Below are 19,990 nucleotides of genomic sequence, written 5' to 3'. Positions count from 1 at the left end.
AGACTACTGGGGGGGAAAAATCTGAATATTCATCTTGTGACCATCTTGTGATTATTTTAACAAAAGCAACAATAATATGATAATTGTAATAATAATAAAAATTTTATATATAAATATATATATATATATATATATATATAGGTCAGTGGCCCTTGGCTTGGTATTGTTGGTAGAATACGGCCTTCGGCGAAAACTAATTGAGGAACCCTGGTGTATACCTACTTAAACCATATTTTAAAGGAAAATGTGCATCCAAAAGTGTGCTAAATCTGACAAAACCACATTGGTGAAAATGGTATAAAGTAAAAAAAAGTATATATTTTTCAATTGTATTACACATGTATTTTCACGTAAATGCATTTTATATATGTATTTTTGTCTATAAAGACCCATTTATACTGTGTGAATTATTAAGCATAAATATTTTCACTGTACTAAAAACATTTTAAAATATTATTTGGAAATATTAACTTTGTATTAAGTGTATCTTTTTTCTAGCAGCTATTACAGTTACAGTATATATTTATACAGTATGTATAAACCTAAAAAAGAAACATCTTCAGCTCATTAAGCACTAAGCAGAGAATATTGCCATAACACCCTCAGTGAACAAGCTAAAGGTGACAATGGCGAGGAGAAACTCAATAGAAAGCTACAACAAAATATAAAAATAAATAACTATATGCAGATTTGGTTTGGATTTTTTTACTGTTAAAAACTATTGCTGTCAATAAAATAAAATAATCACAATTAATTTGCTTCCTAATTAGTCTTTAGAAAGCAGAACACAAAAAGCAGTAAATTACTAAAAATACATATTTAATAGCACATTTTTAGTGAATATTTTAACTTTGACAGCCCTGAAAAAAAATGTGTTTTGTAAATTTTCAGTGGTAAATTTAGCATTCCTTGAGACCCCCTGGAAGTCCCTTAGTTTGAAAACAATTGTTTTAGTGTTTATGTGTGGTTTTAAAAATGTGTATGTTAATTAATGCACGCACGCGTGTGTGTGTGTGTGTGTGTGTGCGCGTTAATTACGAGGTGTATATGTACAGAAGTTTGCATTAGAATGCTGTGTATTTGAGTGTGCTGGTTTTGTGTTGCAACTGTGCATTTATTGTCAATGAATGTATGACGATGTTTATTTGAGCTGGAGTCCATTAAAAGCAAGTTTTAGAGCTCTCAGTAAGGTGTGTGTGTGTGTGTGTGTGCGCGTGAGAAAGAAAGAGTAAACCTCAGCTGACATTTCAGCCTCATTTGCAAATAAGAGGGAAAAAAACGAAAATAAAATGAAAAACTTTTGATAAGAAATTTAGAAAAAGGAGAATATGACATTCCTCTGTCAGAGTAAGAGGTTACATTTTACTTTTTTGTCGCCACTGCGGCAGTGTCTTGATAAAAGAATCAGAAGACCTGCAGATGCAATAAAAACTGAATAAATTATAATTGTAGATGTATCATAACAATTTCTGTTTCAAAGAAATAAATTTGATAGAATATCTGATAAGAGTGAGCCATCAAAACTGAAATCAAATAGAGGCCGATGGAGGAAGTTGAAAGAATACCGTAGCAGACAATTCCCAATATTTATCCGCTAAAGATTAGGACAGTCAGCTTTGAAACTTTCATAAGAGAACAGACAGCAGAAAATCACACCTCCTGCCTCTCTCCGTCAGACGCTGCAGTGTGGATATGTGTCTTGACTAATCACTTGAAATCGGAAATAAATGTTCGCTCAGTAAATGTAGCGTGAAAAAGAAACAGCTTTTTTTCTCCCTCAGTCAGGGGCTTGTGGGATGTTAATTGATGGGAGTTTGTGGCGGCTGCTAGTAGCACTGAGGGATCATTATTACTGGAGCTGAACGACTGCGCCTACCACCACAGTTTGTGTTCTCCTCCCAAAACCTACAAAGAGATATGCACAGCGCCGGAGAACTGCCGGGAACGTCCGTCGCTCAACGCTAGACATTCTTAAAACCTGCAGCATACTTTCACAATGACTTGACTTAAAACAACAAAAAAAATCCACTTGTCTTTGGACAAGCAGTTAGCACACTTGCACAAAAGCTATGCTGCTTATGTGCAAAATAGAAGTTCAATATAGCCTGAAACCTGATCCAATTCCACAAAATTCAGAAAGTGGCAAACATAAAAAAAAAAAAAAAGCCACACTACAAATTCCTCAAAATTATTCTGAGGATTTAACCAATGGCAAAAATTTAATAAAATAAATTCATCCATGGGCATTTTACATTCTAGAATGTGTTAGTAAGATGGAAGCTGCAGCCAGAACTTTTGGGTTAAAAGATTTAGGTCATGCTTTAACTGCCACACAGAAGTGTGGGCGATCCAGAAAACCTGACATGGAACTTTCTGGGCTAGCAAACAGCACATTACCCCACATGTCAGTGCACCAGCATTCCTGCATCTTAACCGTCTTAACTCACAGTCCTGACCTAGATTTCTGCAGAGTGTCTGTCAAACGGAGGAAAGAGGGGAGAGAGTCTGCTCTTGCTCTGGTGTAAGCAAACTCAGCCCTGTGTTTATGCTGAACGTCAGTCCTGAATACGCTGCTATTTAAGCATTTATCCTTGTTGTTGTGCAGGAACCCCACTTCAGATGTTAAAACACACAAGGTGGCCAAATTCCTCAAGCCGAAAGTGTTCAAAAAATTTGCAGGGCAGCCAATATAACAGAGAAAAATCAATTATAAAAATAACACTTTTTAAAAAGTATGTATTTAATCATGCCCATTGGCCAGTCTGTAAATGGCATAATAAGGAATTTAATTCCAAACTCAAAGTACCACATTTTTGAGAGTCTGCAGTCAACATGCTTCATCAAAATGACTTTTACTGTGGACAGGCATTGCAAAATGAGCAAAAAAAGAAATCTTCTCAAAGGACACGTCCATGTACTCAAACTGGTAGACATCTAGAACAGAGTGCAGCAGAAAACTGTTTTTACCTGACACGTCATTTTAAAAACATAGCATGCATGATGCGTCCCAACGGCCAAAGACGTCATGGGAAAACATAGTAGACGAAACACAAAAATATGCAACCTACAAGTCTACATCGGACAGATTGATAACATTGATTAGCAGAATGGACTGCTGTGGTCAGCTTATTGTTCAATGACATCAAAACCAAACAAAGAATATTTTGAGTATTACAGCTTAGATTGACAGTCCTACAAATTTTATTCATAATTCTTCCCCTTTGGCATGCAACCAACCCTCACCGTTGGTTGTTTAAAATGTAAAAAAAAAAAAAATGCTTAAACACTATATAATGCTAAATAAGAAAAAAGGTTATCAAAATATGGACACTTCCAGTAAAAACACTAGAATAATTATGATTTTTTTTTTCAGTGTTTTTAAAAAAAGTTACCCTCCTCCATCCCCAGCTCCTCCTCTGTCAGTCAGGATTCAGCCTTCTGATTATCCTTTCAATCAGACAAATTCTAAAATGTGTACATAAATTATTGAATTTTAACGATATCTGCAATACATTTATGTTGGTTCTGTTCTGTTTACCCTGGGGGGGTTATTGCTGCTCTCCCTGCTCTCATTCATGCTAGGCTGCATGGATGCGCAGGGAGTTCTTGCCCAGAACAGAACCATACCGCCAATCCAAACTGTATGCTAATTGTCAATCATCTTTGACGATAGTGGTCCTGACAGAAATAATGGTTCTATTAAATACTAAATATAACGGTTCTTATTATTATCAATGTTGAAAACAGTTTTTGCTGTATAATATATATAAATCCTTATACTTTTTTTCAGAATTCTCTGAAGAACAGAAAGTTCATAAGAACAGCATAGAAATCTTTTGTAACATAATAAATGTTTTTACTGTCACTTTTGATCATTTAATGTAATGCATCCTTGCTGAATAGAAGTATATGAATGGTAAGGTATCACAGTTTCCACAAAACATTAAGCAGCAAAAACTGTTTTCAACATTTATCATAATAATAATAATAATAATAATATTTCTTGAGCACAAAATCAGCATATTAGAATGATTTCTGAAGGATCATGTGACACTGAAGACTGGAGTAATGATGCTGAAAATTTTGCACCACAAGAAATAAATTTCGCAATATATTCAAATAGAAAACAGTTATTTAAAAGTTTAATAATATATCACAATGTTACACTGTTTTGATCAAATACGTGCAACTCTGGTAAACATAAGAGACTTCTTTCAAAAACATTACAAACTCGTAATTATTTCAAACTTTTGAACAAAATTGTGATAGCAACATTGATTCTTTTTGTAAAATCTAAACAAAATTCAACAGATTCAACATTTAATTTTCAGCGATATCGCCGACTTGATTGCACAGATACTATTTAAACTGAACTGAGCTGGATGATGACATCACTGAATTCAATGATGAACTGCCTTTAACTGAAAATTGAGTGTTTACTATTATCATTCTGCATTATTGACACACTATTATCCTATTTAATGCTGTACAGTTGCTTTGACACAATCTGTATTGTTAAAAGCGTTATATAAATAAAGGTGACTTGACATTGATTCGCATTTAAATGCCGGATGAGTTATGAATGTTTGGTGTCTTACTGTCTTTACAATTCACCAAAAATGATAGTTGCTATATATATTTTAAATGTTTTTAATTAAGCAATATCCATGACAAACATATGGTGTGGTGAAGTGGCATAGTCAGCACAATAATTTTATGTTTGTTGAGTTAAAAGATGTGCATGCTGGGAACGGCTGGAAAATGTTGTTTAGACGACTGTCATCCAACATTACAGAACACCTCAGCAAAAGGAAATGAAAATGAGAAACAGAACAAAAAAAATGCCCAACTCGAGAATCTGAGGAACCAACTGTTTTCAAACACAAACAACTGCCTCTTTAGATCATCTTTCAGTGGGAGTCCCTTGTTTAGCTGAATTACATGGAATGGTTTGCCTTAAACGGTGAAATGTTGAACAAAAGGATGCAAAACCCAAGACATCTTTAGCAAGACCAAGGCCGATGCATCCTATTCCCATTCCCACGAAATTAAACTGGATAAATCAGGGATGTCCAGCAATGATTCCACTCCATATCTTTGTCAAAAAACCTGCTGAGCTGCCTTTCTAGACAGCATTTTAAGGCCTCATAGACTCGCAGCTGAATTAAAGGCAGTTCCAAAAGATAAGCAAAAACACTGTACTTCTAAGATGTCTAAGATACCAATTCTAAAGGAGCACTGCATGTATCCTTCATGAATTAGACAATCCCTGAATGCATTGCAATGCACTCAGTAAAAAAAATTATTATGTAGATGATTAAAGATGGTAGATATCATTCATTCAGTAATGAAAAGCATTGATTAAAAAAAATTTTTGTTAAAAAATGAGTATTTTATCCAATTTGTGTGTACCTTTAAGTTTATTAGAGTATAAGCTTAGCAACGTGTTAACATAAAACTACTGCTAATACATTTAGTGCTAACAAACCAGATGTTCCTACAATACAGTTACGCAGTTATTACGCAATTACGTCCTAATCAGACGCAATGCGATAAGATTCCAGCGGCAAACAATTTGTCTGTCCACACCAGATGCGACAAAGCTATAAGATGTGACAAAATCAATCACAACAGCATGCTGTCTCAGTGGCCTTACACATGATTTTAAATCTATTTTTTCAAACTTTATGATTTAAATGTGGATGATTGTACTGAGAATAACTTTCATCTTTTATTCAACTGAATACTGTTTCCGTGGTGTTTTGATGTATTTTAAAGAGTTGGCAGTCAGAATTAAAACTGCTGGATGATAGATATTCTGCATTCTTTATGACAAATAAGATAATGTGAATTACAGAATGTACAACGTTTTTAAAATGTATAAATTGCGGTGTACAGCGTTTATTATGAGGGGGTAGAATCCACAGCTCAGTACTCACTACTCAATACTCATGAGTACTTTTAAATAGGCTACTCTTTTACTCTTACTCAAGTAGTTTTTTTTGGACAAGTACTTTTACTCTACTCGCACTACATTTTTTGGAAGGTAATGGTACTGTTACTTGAGTATATTTTTTCAGTACTCTTTCCACCACTGCAAATCACAGACAAACAGCAGAGCATGTGGGCGGGCTCTCTCTGAAAGTGAGCTGCTGTCTCATGCTCGCAACCAAATAGAGACACATAATCAACGGAAACATCAAATTACTAAAACATTAAACCATATTAAAATACATTCTCAATGTCACAATGATACAGTGTTTGTCATGGAAATACACTTACAGTCAACAGTTTGAAAGTTCTTGTTGCTTTTAAGATATTTTCAAGATCTGAGGTGAATTATCCATTTTTGCCTTCATTATCGCTATTAAAATCATTAAGCAATTAAACAATTTTAATATTATACTAGTGCTGTCAAACGATTAATCGCGATAAATCGAATCCAAAATAAAAGTTTTTGTTTGCATAAAATATGTGTGTGTTTTGTGTATATTTATTACGTGTATATATAAATACACACACACACATACAGTATATATTTTGAAAATATTTACGTCTATATTTATATTCATATAATTTATATTATAAATAAATATATTTAATATATAAACATAACATATTTTTTTACATATGGAACCCAGCCTTCTACCGGTTCTCGAGGATTCAATGAGTGAAGGCCTGGCGCCGGACGCTCCGCCATGTCTGGCTGCCGAGGGGACGGAGGAGCTCAACAGGGTCTACTATATGGACTCTCTGGAGTGGTTTTAGCAAGCCGACCCGAAGCCGGGGCCTCAGTGCTTCTACCCGTTTGAGGTGAGAACACAGGAGAATACTGGCTCCACACGAAGGCTATAGAATCTAGCGAACGTGTTAGGGGTCGCCCAGCCCGCAGCTCTACAGATATCCACCCAGGAGGATGCAACACTTCTAGTTGAGTGAGCTCGCAACCTGAACGGGCTGTGAAAGACTCATTGCCATTTATCGCAAACGCTTGATTGCAGTTGTTGCTGCAAAGGGTGGCACAACCAGTTATTAGATTTAGGGGCAATTACTTTTTCACGTAGTGCCAGGCAGGTTTGGACAGCTTTTTTCCCTTAATACTGTAAATGAAATCATAATTTCAAAACTGCAGTTTGTATTTACTCAGGTTATCTTTGTGTAATATTAAAATTAGTTTGATGATCTGAATCTTTTAAGTGTGACAAATATGCAAACAATTAAAAAACTTTTTCACACCACTGTATACACAGTACACGTACATATATTATGTAAACAAAAACTTTTATTTTGGATGCGATTAATCGTTTGACAGCACTATATTATACAAAAGACAGTTAGTACCACAGTTAGAATCATCAGTAGCTTGTAGTGTACCAAAAAGTTTTTTAATTTGTCAACAAAATTTGAATAGAAAAAAAAATGAAGATCTGAGAGGAAATATCCTTTGTTAACTTTCTTTATTGCTATAAAGTCATTTAGAAATGTAACCATTTTAATATTATACAAAACACAAAAGTCCTTAGTCGGGTTAGATGCCATACTGAATTTAACAAGGATGAAAATGAGGCTGTGAGGGATAGACTTTCAGTCTTTATAATGGCAAGAACTGTATAAAGGTCCTAGATCACATAATTTTTACCACTCACAACATTCAAAACTGTTTTATTAAGTTTTTGTCTACTGATTTATTTATTTATTTTTATTTTTTTCCGGGAAGTTATTACTTCAACCGAACAATCAGTATTTTGTTAAACAACCATACAATCCATTGAAGTTATTATATTCCTCACAGCCTCATTTTCATTCCTGTCAAAAATTAAATATTGCAATACCCTGACTAAGGTCTATCAGTATCTGAGCTGTTTTTTTATTTTGTCAACAAAAATTTGAATTAAAACACACTGTTGACCAAGATTTAATGAGAAAATATATATGAATAGTACATACAGCCTGCCTACTGCATGTAAATGCTACTTCATGAATACTGGATTTCACAATATACAGCTATTAACATAAGATCTATCCTCCATCATGGCTTCCTACAAGTGAGGACACTCAAATATGAACTGTATATCAGCACAAGTGGGGCGGATGAAGAAGTGGACTGATTGAGGAGAGAGGGTGAAAACTGACCTCTAGCAGCCAGGGCTTGAGCTTGCGGTCAAGGATTATGTCAAAACCCAGCACCTCAAAGCAGACGCTGGTGCTACCTGGTGGCTGGCCCGGGCGGCACATTCGGTAGGCATGGAGCACATGTGGCTCGGCCACTATCAGGGTCTTTACTACCAGCTCCTGCAAACACAAGCACAAAACACACATTTGTTATATAAGACACAACCAATTTAAACAACTTCAATCAGTACATTCAAAAGTGAACGTTGTGAATTGAATTGCTTGAATCACAAGAAGTGCATGACATTGTGTTAACTCTCGGTGAGGATATGCTCGTGAAATCTCATTGCATGTGCAAACAGCCCGTATGAGGGACTCATTAACATCCCAGCTCCCTGAAGAGACATGATAGGTCAAAGACTGACAGCACGCTACGGGAAGACAGGGGCAGATCTTAGGAAGACAGGAACAGACGGCCTATATCAGCTGCTGTACTCTCTTATCAGAGGTCTGGCAGGCCGGCGGTCTCCCTGCATGATTAAACAGAGGCTGTGTTGAGGTATGAGGGGCAGATAACCAGCGGGACGTTTGCTGAGTGTCCCGTGGACCCCAAACGTGCAGTTCCGGAGAAGCAGGTTAGATCCCAGCATGCATCCTCCACAGAGAACAGAAAGAATCATGTGCGTGTGTTTGTGTGTGTGTTTGTCCTCAGCTAAACTGAAAATGTTCATGCATATCTGTTCTGACACATAAATGAAAATATAACATAAGTTATTAGTAGAGTCTTCTGACATCTGAGAAATTTCTTCAATAAATAAGGACAGCTTGTGAGCCAATAAAGAGGCGCTGGATTATAGACAAGGTGCACACTGGGTAAAATGTACCACTTCTGAATGTTGGCAAAGGAGTCAATAAATGGAGTTGTGCAATGAGTGGATGAGCTCTCAATTTGAAAAGATGGAAGAATTACAATTAGATCAAAAGACAGAAGTGGACAGCATGGAGGAAGAGACGGCAAACAGAAACACAGGAAAGATAAGGGCAGAGCTGTCACACTGGTAACACCCTGACAGGAAACAAATTTGTTTTTTGAAAGGAAAATTTGATTCAATTGAGAAACTGGAGTCAGAGAGGCTGATTAATGTAGGGCTGCATGATCTATCGAATTCTGAAAATACTGCAAACCTCGAAAAGCTTATCATCAGGGTTGTGATATGCATTGCGATATGAAATTAAAGGCATTCATCTGTAATGGAAATGTGGAGAAAAGACTGGGTGTGCAGTGTCTTCTGATATGGGTGTGAACCAATGACATCATATGCATAAAGACAAGCATGCAGACACATTTTTAAAAGTTCTAAATTTTTGTAGAACTTCTATTAACTTGGCACACATTGCTCATGGCGCGAGTAGCTAAAATTTCCAATTACATAATCTTTCATTGCGTCATGTTATCAAACAGGTTTGTGTTGTACATCATATTTCCATCGTATCATGCAGCCTTAGATTAAAAGATATTGAAGAGACTAAGCAATAAAAATGAAAAACAACTCACTGATACATCGCCCCAGAATTTGGCCACGTCGTAATCGTTGGTTCGAAGGAACTCTGTGAACCAACCAATAGAGCGCTTGCTGCCTTTGTCCACCGTTTCATCTCGCTCAAAGTTCTCGTTGTGTTTGTTTACGGAGTAGTTGGTCAAGTGCATGTACAGCTGGTTCTGAGGGAAAAAAATTAAGATCCATAAGAGCGTACATCCATTATTATATAAATGGTCACATTTATGGTCAACATAATAGATAGTTTACAACGCAAACATCTGCATAAGAATATTTTATGAATACATGTAATTCTACATTTTACACAAGAATGAGTTTATGAAGATTTACAATGCAACATTTTACGGAAGAAAGATTTACAACAGATTACGTTAAAAATTGTTTTACAGATGGTGTACAATGCAACCTGTCACTCTTGCTGCTACGGCGTGGAGCGAGGAACGAGGAGACGAGGAGATGTAGGAATAAACTCAAATACCAGTCTTTAATGATAATCCAAAGGAATACACATAGCACAAACATAGGGAACCAGAAGACATTAGACACCGGACAAAGCAAACAGAACAGAACAGAGCTTACGTAATCAACTTAACGAGGGGATGACGAGACACACCTGGAATCAACGAAACACAATGGGAACAGGAACAGGTAAAACCAAATATGGACATGTCAGACATGAGGGAAAACTAGGTCAATGGGAGCACATGGGGAGCAAAATACACACAGACAGCCCATATTCCTGACACAACCATTTACGAATACCAACGAATGGTTTTACGAATATTTACTATGTGACAGTTTACCTATGAATGGTTTTACAAAGATTTACAATGCAACAGTTTATACAAGAATTGTTTTACAATTGTTTACATACAATTTACAGTGTGATTTAGCTTTTATATGAATCGTTTTGCATATGGTTGAATTTACATGATATCTTCTATGCATACTTTGCAACTTGTGTAACAATTTACTATGTAACAACTGCAGCAATACACTCATATTCATCACAATTACATATGGTGTTTACTCTGACTAATGCCTATTATCTCAATTATGTGTGAGAGCGTTAAAGTCAGTATAAAAAACAGCATTTACAATTGCTTGTATCCATCAGGAACTGATTGGATTGTGAAAAGTGTCTCCATGACAGTTTTATAAAGTGGAGGATTCTGCCCATTAATGGAACTGAGTTCATTTTGACTGTAAGTCCATTTACGACATAGAATGAAATTTTCACGTCACTTACATGATTGACATCATATACCAACTTACCAGGTTTGACTCGTTTGGCATGTGGTATTTCTCTGTACCCATTCGCACCAGGCCGTCGTTGTAGAGGAAGACACGTAGCGGATCACAGGAAGTAACAAGAATGTAGAATCTCAGGTCAAACTTGTAGCCCTCCATGAGGAAGGGCTTGTCTAAGTATTCCTGCACAATGAAGTGTTCCTGCACCGGGAGCTTTTCACAATTCCGAATCAGAGATATCCTGGGGGAAAACGGATAAGATTCAGCGCACATCCCAAAAGTGTGCTGCATATTTTATTGTTAGTTAAAAATCCAAACTTCTGAAGTGTGTCAGAGAGAGTGAGTTTATTAAGGTGCTGTCTCTATCGCTGGTCCCTGGACCCTGACTAGACCCAGGTTAATAGGACCAGACGTCTTGGTCTGTTTCAAGCCCTGCCATCATTTATTTCCTTTGGTTTTGAGCTTGAACAGATCTCCAGCTCTTGGCTGCTCTAGTATACAGATGACGATGCATTCACCAGTACCAAACACATAAAAAAGTGAAGTTTGGATGTTTAACAAACAAAGGGGCCTTAGAAAAACCAGCTTTGACGGTAAAATATACAGCCATTGGTCCGCATTAACTTAATTGGTTGCATGTTTCTCTTCGTCCGGTTTGCATGTGGCCTCAGCGTTTACCTGAGACGTCAACTTTCCAAAGACCACAAGCTGCTGAAGGAGGGCTCGATCATCACAGTTCATTTGTTAGCTATGTCAGCTGCTAAATATTGCAAAATAATTTGTCTGCTTGCTCTTGCTGCAATTAGATGCAGAGGTTCAGCACTATTAAAACACAGCTGAATGTTCTCAAGAATTGTGGTGTTACGAAAGATTCTCTTGTGACTTGTGATACATTTAACTCATTTACGGTTGTTTGTTTAGTACAAGAACAAAGCTGCAGAAAATGGCCAAATAAGAAAAAGGGCCACAAAAAGAGTCGCTTAATTAAAACAATTAAAAATGATTTACCGTGATTGAGTCTCATTTCTATCATAAGTGGCTCTTGAGGGGTTTCCAGGATTTATTACACTTCAAATGCATAGTTTTCAATAAGAAATGCCACATCTATAGCTGCTTATCGGTAAAAAGGTGTTTTGTTTCATATATAAAAATTTTATTTATAATTACAAATGAAATATTAATTGCTTCGGCTATTGCAAAGGGAGTTCAGTGTACTTGAATTTGGTGCTCAGCCAAAAGCAACACACCAGACAATCTTCCTTATCTCCACTGTATTGGCACACAGTCTCTAGCCCTGCACTTGGCGTCCGCTGGCTCAGGTGTGTGTTTAGCGTCCAGTAGCTTGTGTTGTGTGATGTTGTAGAGGATAATGGGGTTGTTTGAATTGCATGACATGATTGATGAGGGCTGATGGCAGGTAATCAAAACCCACTTTGGCTGACTGTTTAATTTGGCACCAGTGGGGATCTCGTCTTTTAGCCCTCCACAGTTTTTAACAAGCCTCTGCTTAGACACAAACAATATTCATTTAGTTTTCGGCCTGAAAAATAAATACATAGTAAGATATAACTTAATTTCCTGCGTCACGCTACGCTTTTTCAAATTTAATCTCCAGCCTAGCAGACAATATTCTTTCACTTGTTAAATGCGGCAAGATAACTCAACCTTTGATGACTTCTCATTTTAATAAGTACCGGCTTGCTGTAGCGTATGACCATAGAAATATTAATTTACGAATGGATAAAAGACAGTCATAAATAAATCTAGTGCCCCATCTGCTGCTGTACACTTTCGGCTTAAGAATAAGGTTCAGGTATTAAAATAAAGGGTTGGTGTTTGGGTTATTAATAGGGTTACTGCGGTGGCACAATATTATTTATATACATAAGTGGGAAATGGAACGATACTCCTATCAACAAATCACTGCCCTAACCCTAACCCAGGGGTGTCCATTCGTGGCCTTGGAGGGCCGCTGTCCTATTCAGTTTAGCGCCAACTCTAATTCAACAAACCGGAACTAGCTTATTCTTAACTATTTGTGATCATTGTCACAATTCACCCCTAAAAGCAGTCGTACTGAACTTTCAAATTGGTCATGAAGTGACCATTAACAAGACATACTAAACATATAAAGACAGTGCACTCCTATTACTTATGAATGGGAGAAAGTGGCGGAGTATGGTGAAATAGTACCGCCTTCTCAACAAAAGAGCCAATCGCCGATCGGTCGTCATCGCATCACTGCAGCTGCAGTTAGAAACTCGTTGCTATAGAAACAGTCAGCATTCTGAGATGCACGTGCTTAGGACTGCACATGCACACTGGCTCGTCTAGCCTGAAAAATAAGCTTTTTAATGCTATCTGAGCAAAAGAAACAACATTTATGAGACAGTTGTTGTCAGATTTCATTGGTGATTTCAAATATGAAATTTAATCGCAAGCTTGGTGACCAGATTTGGAGCATTTAATGTTTCCCTATTCAATGAGTTAGGAGCTGCACTTGAATGCCCGAGAGGCGTTTCAAAGATGGCCACCGAGTGAAATGACTTGCCCTAAAGGGACTTTGCCATTACCCTCCGCTTATTCAATTATAAACAATTATTTAAGAGTCAGACATAATTATCCATAACAAAAAATTTTACAAAAATAGATTATAAAATAATGTTTTAGTGGAAAAATATTGTTAATTCTCACCTCATGGTCATTGTTTTGATTTGAATATGTCACAACTAGTTGGGCGATCACATACAGTCTAACTGCAAAAGTTCAAATATTTCAATGCAACAAAAGCTCATATCGGATCCAAATACAAAGAAGGTTGGAACTCCATGCAACTCCTGTACTACTTTCAATTATAAATGAATGACTTCTGGTCTGTCAGAAATAGAAACTTTTCAAATAGCATAATTTTACTGGGAAATTTTTGCCACTTTTGTAGCAGTATGCTGCCCATGGGAAAATTACAAATAATCTACATTTTAAGAAATATTCCAGAACAACACACTCATACAGGATGCAAAATTTCCAATCTGCTGTAACTTACCCATGGCCCATGGCTCCATTTGCAGGCTTAACAATGAACGTTTTCTGCTTGCGTTTTCGTTTCAGCTCCTTTACATAGTTCTGGAACTGCGTGCACTCGGCTGGGAAGATCCAGGTTTTGGGGATGAAGCTATATTCCTGAGGCTGACTTTTAATCATTCTAAGGAAAGAAAGAGGATATTACAATAAAAAAAAAAAATTTATAAAAAAAAAAGAGTTCAAGTCAACTTTTCTTGGCTGGAGGGCAGCTGTAATCAGTCATGTATTTGATATGGTATCATGTTTTTGAACTCACTTGGACATGTTTCTTGCCAAGCAGTCTTTCCGACAGATCTCACCCATTCCTGGGAAATGGTTTATCCTCTGAGGAAAATAATCACACTGTTAGAGGGCACTTGGTTATTCACCTTTGAGAGGAAAAACACAATATTAGAGCCCAAGTCTTGAACTGAGACTATAATATTTTGACATTTATGTCCAATTACAGACTCAAAACAAAAGGTGGTTGTCAGACCTTTCTTAACCCCTATTTAGTTCCCCACATTGTTTTTAATTTAAAACAAAAAAAGACGATCAATTTTGACTCTAAGGGCCAAGGTAATTGGTTCTGCATCAGAGCCCATGTAGTTGTAGGTACTGACAGATGAATGAATTGCTTTGAATGCAAAGAGGAAGGGAGGGGGTGGAGAGTTTTTCTGTATCCTTTGAGCAAATGAGGCTGAACAGGGCCATTAATTTGACTCATATGACCTGTAGCTTGGCAGCCGAGCCAATCACAGGAAAGCAAGAAAAAAAACTGTGGAACAAACATTTTAGTAAGTGTGAAAGCACAACATGCTTTTCCAAAAATGAAAGTAACAAAACACAACTTTATGAAAAGTGTTATATGAAGCAAAGCATCTAAGCCAATTGTTTGGGGCATTTTTCTTTACGAATGTAATCCTGTGATATGTGACAGGGAATATTAGACAGACATGCAGAGTTGCTTTATGAAAGCAAGCCCTAACACAACGTTTCGGATCTTTTATGTCATACTGAATGTAAATGCAAAAATAAAATAAAAGCAGAAAATCTGAAGAACATTCATGCTGCTGGTTCTGATATTGAAATATCTGGTATTGATACTGAACGTGTACCTTGAGTGGTTTAAATAACTCCAGTGGTTTATTGAGGGTGAGTAAATTATAACAGAATTTTTGGGCAATCTATTAATTTAAGGTTGTTTTAGCTTAATCCAAAAGCCAGCCTTTATATAGCTTATATGGAAATCATGACACACTAAGAGGTAAAAAATGTATCGTTGGCAGAGAAAAATGAACCTAGAAACTTTCTAAAAGGTAGTAAGTATTTGTCGTGTATGTTATGTAACATTGTTTGTTTGAATGTGTGTTATTATTTTGTATTTGTGTCAATTCAAACACTAAGCTGCCTCCTAAGAGACCTTGTTTTAGCACAATTTTAAGACAGCATGGTGTATATCCTTCACAGAGAAGGCAATTTCTGAATGCATTGCAACAAGCTCAGTGAAACAAAATAAATCAAAGATGGCAGACGAAGTGAGAGAATGACTGATTGTTAACAGACTTAAATCAAATCAGTGCAATTAAAAAAAAAAAAGCCCAATATTGTTGTTTGATATGCATAAAAACATTAGAGTGATGTGCTGCATGCAACATGCTAACGTCAAAGTGCTTTAACTTCTTGCAGCTTTGAATCTGATATTAATAGATAAACAGAGAGTTTGGCATCTACAGACCCAGTCCTACACTATAACGTTCTGGGTGAGATGCTTTTGTGGCGTGGAAAGCTACACAGACCAGACACAAATGGAAGTTTGGAAGAGTGGAAAAGCTGGACAACTGGAATGGGAGACGATGCCTCTAACAAAAAAAAACAAAAAAAAAACTCTACAACAAACGTGCATAGGATGAGCTTTTAAAATAGTTTTTTGCCTGGTTTAAGTTTTTTTTTCTTGGTTTGACATTAGATTGACTTAGGTACATTAGATGACTTCAGTTGATTAAACTGCAAATTCCTGTGAAGGGTTTTAGGAAAATGAGTATAAGCCATGGTAATGGTCAATGATCTCTTAAAGCCATGGAAAATAAAAGTAGACTTTAGCAACATGTTGGCTTTTACTTATTTATTTTTTTAACTGAAAGGAAAATCACAATACCTGATAGTTCCTGAGCTCAGCGATTTTCTCATGTTGCACAGCAGAGTCGTTCCAGATGAGATTGGCCATCTCATCATCATCTCTGGCTTTTTGAAAGGTCATCTCCTCAATGACAATACGAACTGAAAGTAAATCAAATTAGTTTCTTGATATGCATTGACAATGGATCAGATTGCTGTTTCCATGACTGAATGGACACAAACAACTGGCTTCATTGGTAGAACTCAACAACAGAAATCCTCTTGTTCTTTCTTGAAATAAAAACTTGTGATTATCCTTGACTTATGCTTTTGCATCAGCCCAAGTGCTATAATATTATGTCTGCATTACATTATCTTTCCAAGAAACATCACATAGTTGTAATAACTGGTAATATTATGATGATAAAATTATGTTGATTTTTTTCATAAACATCAGCATTACTGAATAAAACCAAATCGGTGTGGCTTGCACTGAAATCCAGTAAAACCAAAAGCTTAAAAACTTGTTATGCCTGTTAAGTAATTATATAATTGTTAATTAAGAGAATTACTCTAAAGCATTACACTTATACTAAGTTCAAATATGGGCGGTGTGTAAAAATGTTACTCAGTTAAAGTATCCCAAACATATGTTTCAGTAAAAAAAAAAGTGTCCATTTAATTGTATTTTTCTACTATTACTTCAGAATACTAAAAACTAAATACTAAGTATTTAAATGTAAAAAGTAAACATTCTTTCTTAGCTTCAGAATCCAAGAGATAGTTGAGATTTTCACATAAAAGTAAGTTTGCTGCACAAACTGTTTAATAAATATTTGAGAATATAAGAAAACCCTTTTTAAGGGCTGTTTACACAGAACACGTCTTTGCATTCCAGGGAACAAGGGAACAAATTCATAGTTTGAATTCTTTCGCCACAATATATATAGCTATATTTTTCCCATATCATGTGCAGGGCTCCATATAATTATGATGTGTTTAAAAGAAAGAGAGAGAGAGAGAGAGAAATATATAATTAAAATTTGTATGTTGTAATTTTATATTGTGTTATGTAATGCTTATTAGACACTGAAAAACTGAATATCAAAGCCCTTGAACGTATTGACACATTTCTTAAAGTGTGTGAAACCTTTGAAAGTACACCACAATATGAATTAATAAAAATAAATAAATCAACTAAACAATTACATTTACAGAAAGCACATACCTTGCACTCAAAATGAGCCTAAGATGGTAAATAATAAGCCTAATTAGGAATAGTAAGGATCAATTACCAAATGGACAAACATAAAATAAAAAAGTTGTACGACATAAGTTGTAAAAATAAAGTTGTACAGTACATTAGATTTATTAGACATATTAACTGAAGTTATTTCATATCGCTGTACCTTATGTTGCTTTGCTAGCACTGTACGTGTAATGGAGCGTATTAGCCACACATGGGCTAGGTCATGTGTGTTGCTCAGTAAATGAGAGAATGGCAAAATAATCAGACAGACAATATGTTGAGATTTAAAGTCATATATTTCAGTCATATATGAGATGCGTTGACTAAGTGTGGTGAAGATGTGATTTTGTATTCAAGTGTTAATTGTATTCCATTGGATTAAATCTTTGGTCCCCATGAGGAAACAAGCTTATAAATCATACAGAATTATCTTTTTGTTTGAGAGAAAGTTTTGTGTGAGGGTCACTCAAAAACATGATTTTACGATACTGTTCAGTTTATTTTAAAAAATAATTTTCATTTAACACCATTGTATTAGGTTTTCATCGCATTGTGTTAAACTGACATGAAACAGTTGCGTTTTGGCTCAACTCAATATTTTCATTTTGAAAGAAAGTTTCAATGAAGTAGACCAAAAATAACATTTGATGCTTGTTCAATTTACTTAAGTAAATGAAGTTAATCAAACACAATTCTTTTCAACCACTTTACTTAATTCCTTTGAGTTGAGAGTACATGAATGATTTTAGTTGTGTAACTCCCCCCTGAAGGAGGGAACGGAGACGTCACGTCGTGACCGACGAATTGGGATCTCGCTTCGAGAGAGCCAGCGCCCAGGAGATGCACACCTCTAGTAGAGTGAGCTCGCAACCTGAACGGGCAGGGCACACCCTGTGACTGATCAGCCAGGATGATGGCATCCACTATCCAGTGGGCCATCCTCTGCTTAGAGACGGCATTCCCCTTCTGCCGGCCTCCGTAACAGACAAAGAGCTGGTCTGAGGTCCTAAAGCTTGTGTCCGGATTGTTGAAAATTTGAAAAAGTTATTTTATTACTTCTGAACTTTAGCAACTGTATTAAAGTTCTTCAGTCAAGAGTGAGTTATTTTTCTCTTTGTGTTTTATTTTATTAACATTAAAGAAATAGTTCACCCAAAAATGAAAATTGTGTCATCATTTACTCACTCTCAAGTTGTTTTAAACCTGAATTTTAAATTGGTCCCCAGTGACTTTCATTTTTCCTACTATTAAAGTCAGTGGGTACCAGCAACTGTTTGGTTACCCACGTTCTTCAAAATATCTTCTTTTGTGTTCAGCACAAGAATAAATAAAAATTTATACATGTTTGGTACAACATGACTGAGTAAATAATGACAGAATTTTGGGTGAACTATCCCTTTAATGACAAGCGGCAGCATGTTTAGTACTGCCGCTTTAAGAGCTGCACACATCTGTTTTTCTCTCAACTGTTTACTTTCACTTTAGACATAATTAACTGTGTTTATATGTAAACCTTGTGTGTTTTTGACAGTATTAGCGCAATCAGATGATAATTAAGATAACTAAGTAATCAGGTGCTGTTTGACCGGCCTTTTAGTGTACGGACCCTTCGGGTGTAGACGCTCTGAATAAGCACATGTTAGAACATCACGCAAATAAAACGTTTAACCGGCAAGGCTTTAAAGCACACGGAAATAATGTACTTTTGTAATTGCGAATAAGTGCAGTGTCTCGTGAGTGTAACTCTACGAAATCAACATTTAATGTGAATGTGTCTCGCGAGTTTCAGTTGGAGCTGGAGCCGCGAGACATAATACAGCGCATTGCTTGAGGTAGATGTTTCACTCTTGCCGCCATGACTGATTGCACGCAAACACAAACCGCACATGCGCATGGATATCACACGCACGTCGAGCAAACGTCAGCCACATCATTCAGTGAAGGAAAATGACAAGCAGCAGCTTCTAATTCGTCGTTAACATTGAAGTATATGGAGATAAAACAATGCAAGTATCGATAACAGTATCGTTTGTCCTGAAGCTTATCGGTATTACCGGCCGCTCAGCGGCGGTACAGCAGCCGTGGCGACGGGACGTGACATCTCCGTCGTTAACATTGAAGTATATGGAGATAAAACAATGCAAGTATCGATAACAGTATCGTTTGTCCTGAAGCTTATCGGTATTACCGGCCGCTCAGCGGCGGTACAGCAGCCGTGGCGACGGGACGTGACGTCTCCGTTCCCTCCTTCAGGGAACGAGGGTTACATACATAAACGAGACATTCCCTTTCAGTCGGTCACTAAGAGTCACGTCGTGACCGACGAATTGGGATCCCTACCAAAGCGCCATGGATGCTGCCCCTTCCAGTGTCCTGTGCGAGCCTCCAGCGTCCCTTTTTTGGTGTAGGCCGGGGCGCGCAACAAGAAGACCAGTCACCATTGTCGTAGCACTATCCACTCATTGAGATTAGATAACACTGGAAGGTTACACTTTATTTCGATAGTCCACTTTAGACATTCTATTAACTATAAGTAACTTTGTAACTACATGTCAACTACATGTCAACTAATTATCATTAATTTGCAACTACATGTCTACTAACTCTCAGAGTAGACAGGGTAGGTTTAGGGTTAGTAGAA

General features: G+C 36.6%; 1 protein-coding gene across 1 annotated transcript in view; it reads right to left on the bottom strand.

Annotated features, from left to right (window-relative positions):
* The window catches only part of LOC107742903 (tubulin polyglutamylase TTLL7), a 78,880-nt gene that overhangs the window by 51,824 nt on the left and 7,066 nt on the right, over nt 1-19,990 (bottom strand). The window contains exons 3-8 of the mRNA XM_016555984.1: nt 16,141-16,262; nt 14,260-14,327; nt 13,966-14,124; nt 10,947-11,163; nt 9,668-9,832; nt 8,134-8,292 (exon numbers count right to left, since the gene is read on the bottom strand). Coding sequence (XP_016411470.1) covers nt 8,134-8,292; nt 9,668-9,832; nt 10,947-11,163; nt 13,966-14,124; nt 14,260-14,327; nt 16,141-16,262 — 890 coding nt within the window. The remainder of the gene's footprint in view (nt 1-8,133; nt 8,293-9,667; nt 9,833-10,946; nt 11,164-13,965; nt 14,125-14,259; nt 14,328-16,140; nt 16,263-19,990) is intronic.

This window comes from Sinocyclocheilus rhinocerous, unplaced genomic scaffold (assembly GCF_001515625.1).
Source record: "Sinocyclocheilus rhinocerous isolate Xijiao unplaced genomic scaffold, SAMN03320098_v1.1 scaffold76, whole genome shotgun sequence".
Lineage (NCBI taxonomy): Eukaryota > Metazoa > Chordata > Actinopteri > Cypriniformes > Cyprinidae > Sinocyclocheilus > Sinocyclocheilus rhinocerous.
The sequence above is the reverse complement of the archived record's forward strand: the minus strand, read 5'-3'. Positions and strand labels throughout refer to the sequence as shown.